Below are 10,172 nucleotides of genomic sequence, written 5' to 3'. Positions count from 1 at the left end.
ATTCAAGACCCGTAGTTTTTTTTTTTAACCAAAAAACTCGGAATGATTTATTTTTATTTGTAGAACTTTGAATTATCTAATATGTTTTCAGTTTTAATTTTAATTTTATATTTTCGAATTTAAATTTCACAAATTTTAATTTAAAAAAAAAAATTTTTTTATAAAAAATTAATTTTTTCGAAATTCCGAGGAAAAGCACCCTCGGAAATTTCCGATGACCTTTTCCTCGGAATAAGTCGTCGGAATTTTAAAAAAAAAATCCGAGGGAATGTTCCTCGGAATTTTCCGAGGAATATTTCGTCGGAACTTCCGAGGATTGGACCATCGGAAATTTCCTCGGAATATACCGAGGAAGTCCTCCCTCGGTATATTCCGAGGAACTTTCCGACGATCTAGTGGTCCTCGGAGTTTTCTCGGAAATTCAGTTCCTCGGAATTCCGTCGGAAATTTCCGAGGGATTTCCGAGGAAAAATGAATTTCCGAGGACTTTTGTCGACGGTATGTCGTCGGAATAGTCCTCCCTCGGTATGCCGCTGTTTTCCTGTAGTAGTGCTTTTTCACCCCAAACGTGGAGTTCAGTTTTCTAAATTTTTAATGCACGTGTTCATACTGACCCATATCAACTAATCAAGTTTTTTTCCGAAGAGGTATGTTTTTCTGAACAGTAATCGAAAGTGATGAAGCTATTGGTAACTTTTCTGGAGCCAATGTTTGGTGTTCCTTCTAAAAACAATTTTCATAGGAGTTAATCGACTACATATTTTTCCCCAGTGATGTGATCTTCACCGATATATATACATGTTATGAGAGCATTTCTATTGAGAATCTTAAAAATCAATATTATTGGGATATACAACACCTAAGTACCCCGTGCAAGTACTCCGCGCTTGTGCGGGGTTGACGAACCTTAGTATATGGAGTGATATACTAAGGCATATTATTGTTAATGATAACTGACTTTCTAAAATAGGTCCAACTTAGAAAATCACGTATTAAGTTGTAACTTCTATTGTAATCTAATATAATTTGGTTGTTTTGACCCTTATGTACTATATTTATAATAAAACTCTTTATTGCCTTCCTAGAGAATATGTCTAGAACATACTACATAATATCACTTGTTGAACTATCAATTAATTGTCTTTTCGTGATGGTGGTGGCAATGGTGGCCGAGTGATAAATGTGATTATGGATGAGGTGATGGTGATTACGAAAAGAAGATGGTGGTTGCAGAGGAAGAGTGGTGGTTGACGTGAAGAATATGGTGGTGGTGTGGTGATTGATAATGAAAGAAATTTTGTTTGTTCTTTTCTCGACGGGTAAGTAAGAATTTAGAAATATTAAAATTTTTGTTTTCAGTTGGATTTTTAATTACACTTTACTTTTTAGTTACAGGATGCACAAAAAAAAAAGGATGCAATCTCCCACAACAAAAATCATGTAAAAAAGAAGGAAAACAACAAAAATCATGTCAAAAAGATAACGACAAAACTTCCTCATGACCTTTCATCCCTAAAGCAAAAAACCAAAAAAAAAAAAAAAGCAATAAACAAATAGCTGAGCGCGAGAGGTTCTTGATTCCCGGAGACTCAGAGATCTTACACCAATAGTAAAATACGACCATCTCGAAATTCATCTGATCCGGATCGAAATTGTGTGTGTTGGTGGAAATAAGAGATGGATGATCGGAGCGAAAACCATGATATAGAGGTCGAAGGAGGGAACAACGCGTACGAGAGGAAGATATCTGGGATTCTAGATGATGGATCTGTCGGATTCCAACAGCCTCTGCTCGCTAGGAACCGAAAGAACACCACTTCGCAGATCGCAATCGTCGGAGCCAACACTTGTCCCATCGAAAGCCTTGATTACGAGTATTCTCTTTTTCTTTTTTTCTGGAACACTAACATTTCTGCATCTATGGAGTTTTTCATTTCCTGTCTTGTTATTTTGGGTAACATAGATGGGGAGATAAAGATTGTTGGATTGTGTTGTAACGTGGTTGGGTCCCATCTACTTTTAACCATACTGCATTTTTTTTATTCTAGCTTTTGGGACATCATACCAGTTGAGCCTAAAGTGTTACACAGTCAATTTATATTGAGAAAAAGTGCAATGTTTTTTCTTATTATGAAACTGAATTGACTCTTTTTATGTGTGTCCCCTACTATTTGCCTAATTCGATAGGATAGTTTTGGTGTGTGTTGTTATCATATGTAACATGTTGAGGATACTTATTTTTTTTGGCAGGATCTTTGAGAATGATCTATTCAAGCAGGACTGGAGGTCTAGGAAGAAGATTGAGATACTTCAGTATACCATCCTCAAATGGGCGCTTGCTTTCCTTATCGGTTTATCCACTGGCCTCGTTGGCTTTTTGAATAACCTTGCTGTTGAGAATATAGCTGGATTCAAACTCTTGCTCACCGGCAATCTCATGCTCAAGGAAAAGTAAGTCTAGTGTTTTTGAATCTAGAAAACGATAATTGACAGATGAATCTTTCTTTGAAAAACTTGCAGATACTTTCAGGCATTCTTTGCATTTGCTGGTTGTAACTTGATCTTGGCAACTGCTGCTGCTTCGCTCTGTGCTTTCATTGCTCCGGCAGCAGCAGGTTCCGGCATACCTGAGGTTAAAGCATACCTCAATGGTATAGATGCTTATTCAATATTAGCTCCGAGCACACTCTTTGTTAAGGTAAAGAGAGTCTCAAAGCACATGTAATATCTTTGATTTATCTTGAATCGATCAAAGCATATTTGGTTTCTAATGTACTTTGGCAGATCTTTGGATCTATATTTGGAGTTGCTGCCGGATTCGTAGTTGGAAAAGAAGGACCTATGGTGCATACTGGTGCTTGCATTGCTAATTTACTTGGACAAGGCGGTTCTCGAAAGTACAAATTGACTTGGAAGTGGCTCAGGTTCTTCAAAAACGATAGAGACAGAAGAGACCTCATCACTTGCGGCGCTGCTGCTGGTGTCGCTGCTGCTTTCCGTGCTCCAGTTGGCGGAGTCCTTTTCGCCCTTGAGGAAGCTGCTTCTTGGTAAGTTAGTGGTATATTTGTTTTTATCCAACATTGCAAGATGATGGCTGACTTTGTTGGACATTGTTTGTTAGGTGGAGGAGTGCTCTTCTTTGGAGGACCTTCTTCACTACCGCAGTTGTAGCCGTGGTTTTGCGAAGTTTGATTGAGCTCTGTCGATCTGGGAGATGTGGACTATTCGGCAAGGGAGGTCTCATAATGTTTGACGTAAACTCGGGACCAGTGCTTTATAGCACACCAGATTTGCTAGCTGTAGTCTTCCTTGGAGTTGTTGGTGGTGTTCTTGGAAGCCTTTACAACTACCTTGTCGACAAAGTCCTCCGCACATATGCCTTAATAAACGAGTACGTCAGAGTAAAATCATATCCTTTGTCTGTAATTTTTAGTTGAAGTTTGATTTTTGTTGTATCCATAAACTTGCAGGAGAGGACCGGGATTTAAAGTAATGCTTGTTATGGCAGTCTCCATCTTGAGCTCGTGTTGCGCATTTGGTCTCCCATGGCTTTCACCTTGTACCCCATGTCCTTTTGGAACAGAGGGCAAGTGCCCAAGCGTAGGTCGAGCCGGAATCTATAAGAGTTTCCAGTGTCCTCCAAACCATTACAATGACCTTTCCTCACTCCTTCTCAACACCAATGATGACGCAATCCGCAGTCTCTTCACATCGAGGTCCGAGAATGAGTTCCAAATCTCCACCCTTGCCATATTCTTTTTCTTCGTCTACTTCCTTGGCATCATAACATATGGCATAGCTATACCCTCTGGGCTTTTTATCCCCGTGATTCTCGCTGGAGCTTCTTATGGACGGCTTGTTGGTAGACTCCTTGGTCCAGTATCTCAGCTTGACGTAGGTCTGTTTTCTCTGCTCGGAGCTGCTTCTTTCCTTGGAGGCACAATGAGAATGACGGTTTCTCTATGCGTCATACTTCTTGAACTTACAAATAATCTCCTGATGCTGCCGCTGGTGATGCTTGTGCTCTTAATCTCGAAAACCGTTGCCGATTGTTTCAACAAAGGGGTGTACGACCAGATTGTGACAATGAAAGGACTGCCGTACATGGAGGACCACGCAGAGCCGTACATGCGCAATTTGGTGGCAAAGGATGTTGTTGCTGGACCTTTGTTATCCTTTTCGAGAGTTGAAAAGGTTGGGGTAATATGGCAGGCTTTAAAGATGACTAGTCATAATGGTTTCCCTGTGATTGATGAGCCACCTTTTACTGAAGCTTCTGAGCTTTGTGGGATTGCCTTGAGATCCCATCTGCTTGTGCTTCTCCAAGGGAAGAGATTCTCAAAGCAGAAAACGACGTTCGGTTCTCAAATTCTTAGAAGCTACAAAGCTCGCGACTTTGCGAAAGCAGGGTTAGGGAAAGGGCTCAAGATTGAAGATTTGGTTATAAGTGGTGAGGAGATGGAGATGTATGTTGATCTCCATCCCATCACTAACACATCTCCATACACTGTGCTTGAGACTTTGTCTCTAGCTAAAGCGGCCATTCTTTTCCGCCAACTTGGCCTTCGCCACTTGTGTGTGGTGCCCAAAACACCAGGGGTCAGTCTCTCTCTCCCTTCCTTTGTCTTTCTCTGTAGAGATTTGTTTACGTTTATAAGCCGTGTCTTCGTATCGCAGAGACCGCCTATTGTTGGGATACTTACAAGGCATGATTTCATGCCGGAACATGTCCTAGGACTCTACCCTCACATTGATCCTCTCAAGTGAAACCTGGTTAGCCGTTTAGTCTTTCCTTGTTGCTTGCATCTGGTATTACTTCTTTTTTTTTTTGTTTCATGTAATAAAACATTTCCTTTTCAGGTGATAAGGAATTGAGAAAAAGTCTAATAGATTGTTTTCATTTTATTCTCATTGTGATGAACATGTGCATATCAAAATCGAAAACAGATTTGCAATTCTATTTGCTCTCATTGTCCACATTTATTTATTTATTAAAATTATTTGGTATGAAGAATAATGAATGGGATTGTGCAATGAAGTGAGTTACTTAAAAGTTTGGTTTGGTCTCAAAACCAAATATTTAAAACAAAAAAAATCTACCACATGTATCTTATATGAGCCAGTCTCATTTTTGCTTTATTAATGTTTACCAGTGTATTAAATCAAGCATTTTCAATACGTTGTGCTAAAATGACAGATCTAATCTAACTTGATCATAATTTTTAATATTCCTCAAATAATCTAGTGTCACTAATAATATCCGAAGAACTGACACATGTTCAGAACTATCCTATGCGCTAGTCGGACGGCAATTCCGGACCTAGCGAGTTACCAAAAAATCGGAGACGGGATCTATTTTTAAATACAATTTAATATATTTATAATATATTTAGCTAATTTTAAACATGATGACACAAGTTCTTAGATATAATTATATAACTTTTTATACGTAATTTTAAACAGCCTCTTTTGATTCTTCGAACATTTAGATTAAGGTGTTTTGATACGAAAAAATCTCTAAATGCAGTATGTGTGTGTTTGTTTTGAGCTTGATAGCTGATTGTAATTATTTATTAATGAATAATTACACAAAATCTGTCAATAATGAGTAAAAAATATTCAATCGTGTTTCAACTTTAAACGGAGAAATTAAAAAAAAAAAACCTTTGGCGGTCAACGCGGAAATTATGCGGGAATTATGCGTTTTTACGCGGGTCAACGCATGGCTACACCGATTTGGGCATATTCGTCGCGGTCAACCTCCGAAAAGCTTCTAGGCGGCTAGGCGGCCGCATTTTCGAACATGGGTCATTATACACAATCACATATTTTTATGGCTAATCTTCATTTTTCTTAGTTTAGAGCAGAGTTTTAGGAAGCATCTCCCCTTAGGATAAATCTTTTAAAATTTGTTTGTTTCTTTTTGTATATAATGATGCGTTCTTCTTCTTTCTTTTTTTTTTCTTCAATGTTTGAATATCTGCACAATTAGATTTTAGAGTTTCTAAAGGGATTTCATGGTTTATTGATTTAAGGTTGGTAATTTAGGGATTTATCTTGAAGTTCTTAATATATGGTTGTTTTTATTGTTAAAACTTGATTAGCTATCTAGCTTATGAACTTAGATTTAGGTTGTTTCAAATCCGAAAGGTGTTTAATAAACCTCCTGAGAGAAATTTAGATGAACAAAATGGTTTTAGCCGACGAGAACTAATGGTAGGGAACTTTTTGTGAATCCGATCAAATTTGATCATAATGCATGTCTGAAAATAGTTGACCAATAGGACTTGATGTATTAATGCATGACTAGCATAAGCATTAATACTTCAAGAGAAGATTGATCGTGAACGTTTCTCGATGACCGTTCCTTTCGTTTCATCCTTCTGCTTGCTTGGATCCATGTGATTTCCCTGATACCCAAAGCTTCCCTTACCTTCCACGTTTCTGCATATTTACATTTCTGAGTAGGTTTAGAAAAACAAAACTTAACTCTTCTCTTGTATACTTGTTGTATAACATTAGCCTCTTTGAATTTGACCTTCAAATACTACATCGACATACAATTCAATTGTTGTATTATGGACATTAGATTAGTTGGTTAGTGGTAAAACATATAAATCACCGATTTACTGCCTAAACATAGGTATAACATCGTTTAGACCTATTTTTAGAACGCTATTTTTAGAATGCTTATTTTTTTTGTTTTTGATAAGTCCTATCGACCCGGTCGACCCCGGAAGGAACATACTTAATGCTACAGAGTGGACTGACTCGAAATCGTGTCACACTGTCTAATCCGAGTTTAGAATACCTTCGACTAATGTCAGGAAGTGGACCGATCATCAGTTACGGTCCACTATATAAACCACTTGGGCCGAAACCTAAGTCCAGAGTGGTCAAATAGTGATAATTTAGTTCCTAAGGAGAATCGAACCAATGACTGATGTGGTTACACACAAACCCACTAAGTTACCTGCACTTGGTTAAACTTATTTATACTTGATATTGATTAAAGATGAAGACAAAATACAACTATCAAAAACACAAAAATATGTAGTTATAATTTTGAATAAAGCATATGAACAACAACATTATAATGATAGATAATGTATAATAACGAATATAATAATTTTTTATATAAAAAAATTTGATATGTAAAGTTATAGCGTTAAATGATATTATAAACAAATGATTAGAGGACAAAAATTAAATGATATTATAAAAAATATACTTGGAGGACAAAATTGATTAGGAATATCCTAAATGAAAATATGCTAGATTTTTTTTTTTACTTTAGCAAAAATCTTTAAATAAAGATTTGATTTATTGTGATCATAGAACAGAATAAAAAAGCAACCGAATCTATATGAGATGAACATGAACCAAGAAAAATGTACCACAAATAAACCAAAGTCTTATACCATATATGTAAATAAGAATATGATATACAATAACATTTGGTAAAGTGTCTATTCTATTGTCTCTTTGAAGGGTCCAGATTCATGCAACAGCTTGATGACATAATCCACCTGCGATGTCCAAAGTTACATTGCTTAAAGCAACGAATCATTTATTTACTTTACCAAATCCTCATAACTCCAAAGTACCTGATTCGATTCACGTACTAAAAACTCGTCTATGGCTTGCCTGAAGCCTTCATCAATTATGTAATGGCAACTATATGTTTTAACTGGAAGGTAGCCCCGCTGAATCTTATGCTCCCCCTGAGCTCCTGCTTCTACCGTTTTCAGATTAAGCTCTATTGCTGCTTCGATTGCCTGTGACCATCATAGTAAAACATGACTTCACAATCATATATCTAATGAAACATACTAACGTTTGGGAAATAAACGTTAATTCCTATGGCCATTTTTGTATCACAGAAACATCATGCTAACGAAGGAGACTCCTAAATATACACTTGAAGCAATGAGTAGATTGAGGAACATACTAGGACAATGGACTTTGTAACAAGGAGACAAACCTGGTAATAGCACGCTTCAAAATGGAGACTAGGATAATAGGAGTCAGGACGACATCCCCATAGTCGCCCAAATAGAGTATCTCCACCAATTAGATTCAATGCTCCTGCAACAGGTTCTTCGTTTTCTTCAGCAAGAACAAGCAATACTCCATCTCCCAGTTTTGATGCCATGTAGTGGAAGAACTCTCTTGTTAGATAAGGTGTTCCCCATCTACAAAAAAAATAAAATCTACGCTTAGCATGTGAAAGTAGGGGTACATGTATTATCAGCATTTTGAGATGAAGACGAAAGAAATTGCATGGCATTACTTAACTTGTTATCAGTCGTGTTCCTGTAGAAATCATAGAATGAATCCCAGTGCCTAGCCTGCAATAAACATTATAGTGCGTCTCATCATTGAGATCCCAAGGTTGACCATAGCCAATTAAAATGAAAAGACACTAATCAATTGAGTACCTTTATTTCGTTTCCTCGCAAACGTCTCATTTTCAAGTTTTGGGTACCAATCTACTAGAGGAAAAGAGAGCATTAGAAGTCAGCATCGTGCTTCACAAGGAAAGGATAAATAAATAAGCATATGCTAGAAAAGTTTTATGGCAGTCATTTGCTGACCCTCTTTGTGCGCATCTGTTTCTTGCTATTTACGAACTAGATTCATTTCATTGATCACTAAGATGACATGGAAAGTGGAAAAGCAACAAACCTTTTTGCGTTCCTGCCGGATGTTTTTCCTTTTGCTTTGCTTCATATCCATCAAGAACTCATCGAAACTGAAAAGCATCATAAAGTTGAACAAAGTTAAAATCAGTCATATATCAATAGCATCACCAAACCCTCTAACACATATCCACAACATTAAACAATGATCATTGTTAAAGAAAAAATTAAATTACTTTTTATAGTCACGATTCTTCCAGTGGTACTGCATTCCAATCCTCTGAGAGAAGCCTTTCTCCTTCAACTTGTTCCACTCAGCTCCAGAGGGAAAGGTAATGTGCAAAGATGAAACTTGTAGCTACCAAAAGTGCAGACAGTAAAAATAAATCTGACAGGAGAGAGTAAAAACTTGTAGCTAGCATCAACATACCTTAGCAGCCAATTGAGTCATGGCAGAAACAAGAGCATCGAAAACTTGGTCTCTGAAAGGAGTGTCACGGGTGAGAATCCTAGGTCCAGTGACAGGGGTGAAAGGAACACAAGACTGGAGCTTAGGATAATATCTTTCACCAAAACTTCGGTATGCATCAGCCCAAGAGTGATCAAAAACAAATTCACCGTACGAGTGGCTGTGACACAACACATGAGAAGACAGTGATTGATGGGAATAATATCCCAACCAAAAGGAAGTTCTTAAAAAAGAAAACCTTTTGAGATAAAGGGGAGAAACTCCCAAAACATGACCAGATCCATCTTTTGCAACAATGTGTAATGGCATCCAACCTGTTTCCTGGGAAGAAAGAAAAGATAGATAATATATGTTTATAATAAATATCAGAAGAAGAAGAGAGAAAATGTTTTTTTTTTTTTTTAATATGTGAACGACGGACCCGAGTGGCACAGCCAGTGTCTTCTAAACTGGAGAGAAAGCCATGCATAAGAAAAGGATTATAGCTTTGAGGTTGCGAAGAATCCAAGGCACAAGCATCCCATTCAGATGGTGTTATCTCTGAGATTGAAGAAACTACTGAAAGTGAAATCACATTTTGCCCTTCCTAAAACTCAGAAATGAAATCACTGTTACCATGTTTTACATATATCATCATTTCGTATCAAGGAAGGAGAGATGCTTTTAAATTTAATAATAATAAAAAAAAACAAACAAACAAACCTGGGTGGTGTCTGATCCAGTTAAAGGGTAATTGGCAAGTGAAATATCGAACTCTCGTACTTGCGGAGATTTGTCGGACCTCCAGAACATAGCAGTAACTGTGGATGCTCCTCTTGACCTCCTCCGGACATTTTCTCTCTTCCACAAATTCCCCTGCAGAGAGAGAGAGAGAAAATGGAATTAATCTGAAACCGGAATCAGAATCAGAAGATCCTACGAAGGAAACTCACGCAGTGAGGATGAAATCGAAGAGGATGAAGCGAAGGTTTGCAGTAAGAAAGTGCAACAACGGCCATGGAAGAGCAGAGCAGAGCCAAGCGTCTGAAGAATACGTGGCTCCCTTCTCCCTCACTCAGTTA

The 10,172-nt window shown here is 37.6% G+C and overlaps 2 protein-coding genes across 3 annotated transcripts; one reads left to right on the top strand and one right to left on the bottom strand.

Annotated features, from left to right (window-relative positions):
* The first annotated feature begins 1,506 nt into the window (after positions 1-1,506).
* LOC106335501 (chloride channel protein CLC-c-like) lies at positions 1,507-5,017 on the top strand. Of its 2 annotated transcripts, XM_013774038.1 has the most exons (8): positions 1,508-1,874; positions 2,251-2,451; positions 2,521-2,698; positions 2,785-3,047; positions 3,122-3,391; positions 3,471-4,599; positions 4,678-4,773; positions 4,861-5,017. In XM_013774038.1, exons 1-7 carry the CDS (start codon positions 1,678-1,680, stop codon positions 4,765-4,767), a joined length of 2,328 nt encoding a protein of 775 aa, XP_013629492.1. In that variant the 5' UTR covers positions 1,508-1,677; the 3' UTR covers positions 4,768-4,773; positions 4,861-5,017. The 2 variants fall into 2 exon arrangements, with proteins under 2 accessions (XP_013629491.1, XP_013629492.1); XM_013774037.1 differs by having other exon boundaries at positions 1,507-1,874; positions 4,678-4,960.
* A 2,328-nt stretch (positions 5,018-7,345) lies between these two features.
* LOC106328658 lies at positions 7,346-10,172 on the bottom strand. The gene is made up of 12 exons (XM_013767144.1): positions 10,044-10,172; positions 9,814-9,966; positions 9,533-9,697; positions 9,350-9,432; positions 9,073-9,271; positions 8,879-9,000; positions 8,689-8,755; positions 8,442-8,492; positions 8,299-8,351; positions 7,985-8,195; positions 7,608-7,778; positions 7,346-7,529 (listed from the first exon to the last, which is right to left on the bottom strand). Exons 1-12 carry the CDS (start codon positions 10,107-10,109, stop codon positions 7,470-7,472), a joined length of 1,401 nt encoding a protein of 466 aa, XP_013622598.1. The 5' UTR covers positions 10,110-10,172; the 3' UTR covers positions 7,346-7,469.

This window comes from Brassica oleracea, chromosome C3 (assembly GCF_000695525.1).
Source record: "Brassica oleracea var. oleracea cultivar TO1000 chromosome C3, BOL, whole genome shotgun sequence".
Classification (NCBI taxonomy): domain Eukaryota; kingdom Viridiplantae; phylum Streptophyta; class Magnoliopsida; order Brassicales; family Brassicaceae; genus Brassica; species Brassica oleracea.
The sequence above is the reverse complement of the archived record's forward strand: the minus strand, read 5'-3'. Positions and strand labels throughout refer to the sequence as shown.

Coding starts and splice junctions, on each gene's coding strand:
- LOC106335501 (XM_013774038.1), top strand. CDS start 1,678: ATGGATGATCGGAGCGAAAACCATGATATAGAGGTCGAAGGAGGGAAC. Junction 2,699..2,784: donor CGAGCACACTCTTTGTTAAG/GTAAAGAGAGTC, acceptor GTACTTTGGCAG/ATCTTTGGATCTATATTTGG. Junction 3,048..3,121: donor CTTGAGGAAGCTGCTTCTTG/GTAAGTTAGTGG, acceptor ATTGTTTGTTAG/GTGGAGGAGTGCTCTTCTTT.
- LOC106328658 (XM_013767144.1), bottom strand. CDS start 10,109: ATGGCCGTTGTTGCACTTTCTTACTGCAAACCTTCGCTTCATCCTCTT. Junction 9,272..9,349: donor TCTCCCCTTTATCTCAAAAG/GTTTTCTTTTTT, acceptor GTTGTGTCACAG/CCACTCGTACGGTGAATTTG. Junction 9,001..9,072: donor TGACTCAATTGGCTGCTAAG/GTATGTTGATGC, acceptor CACTTTTGGTAG/CTACAAGTTTCATCTTTGCA.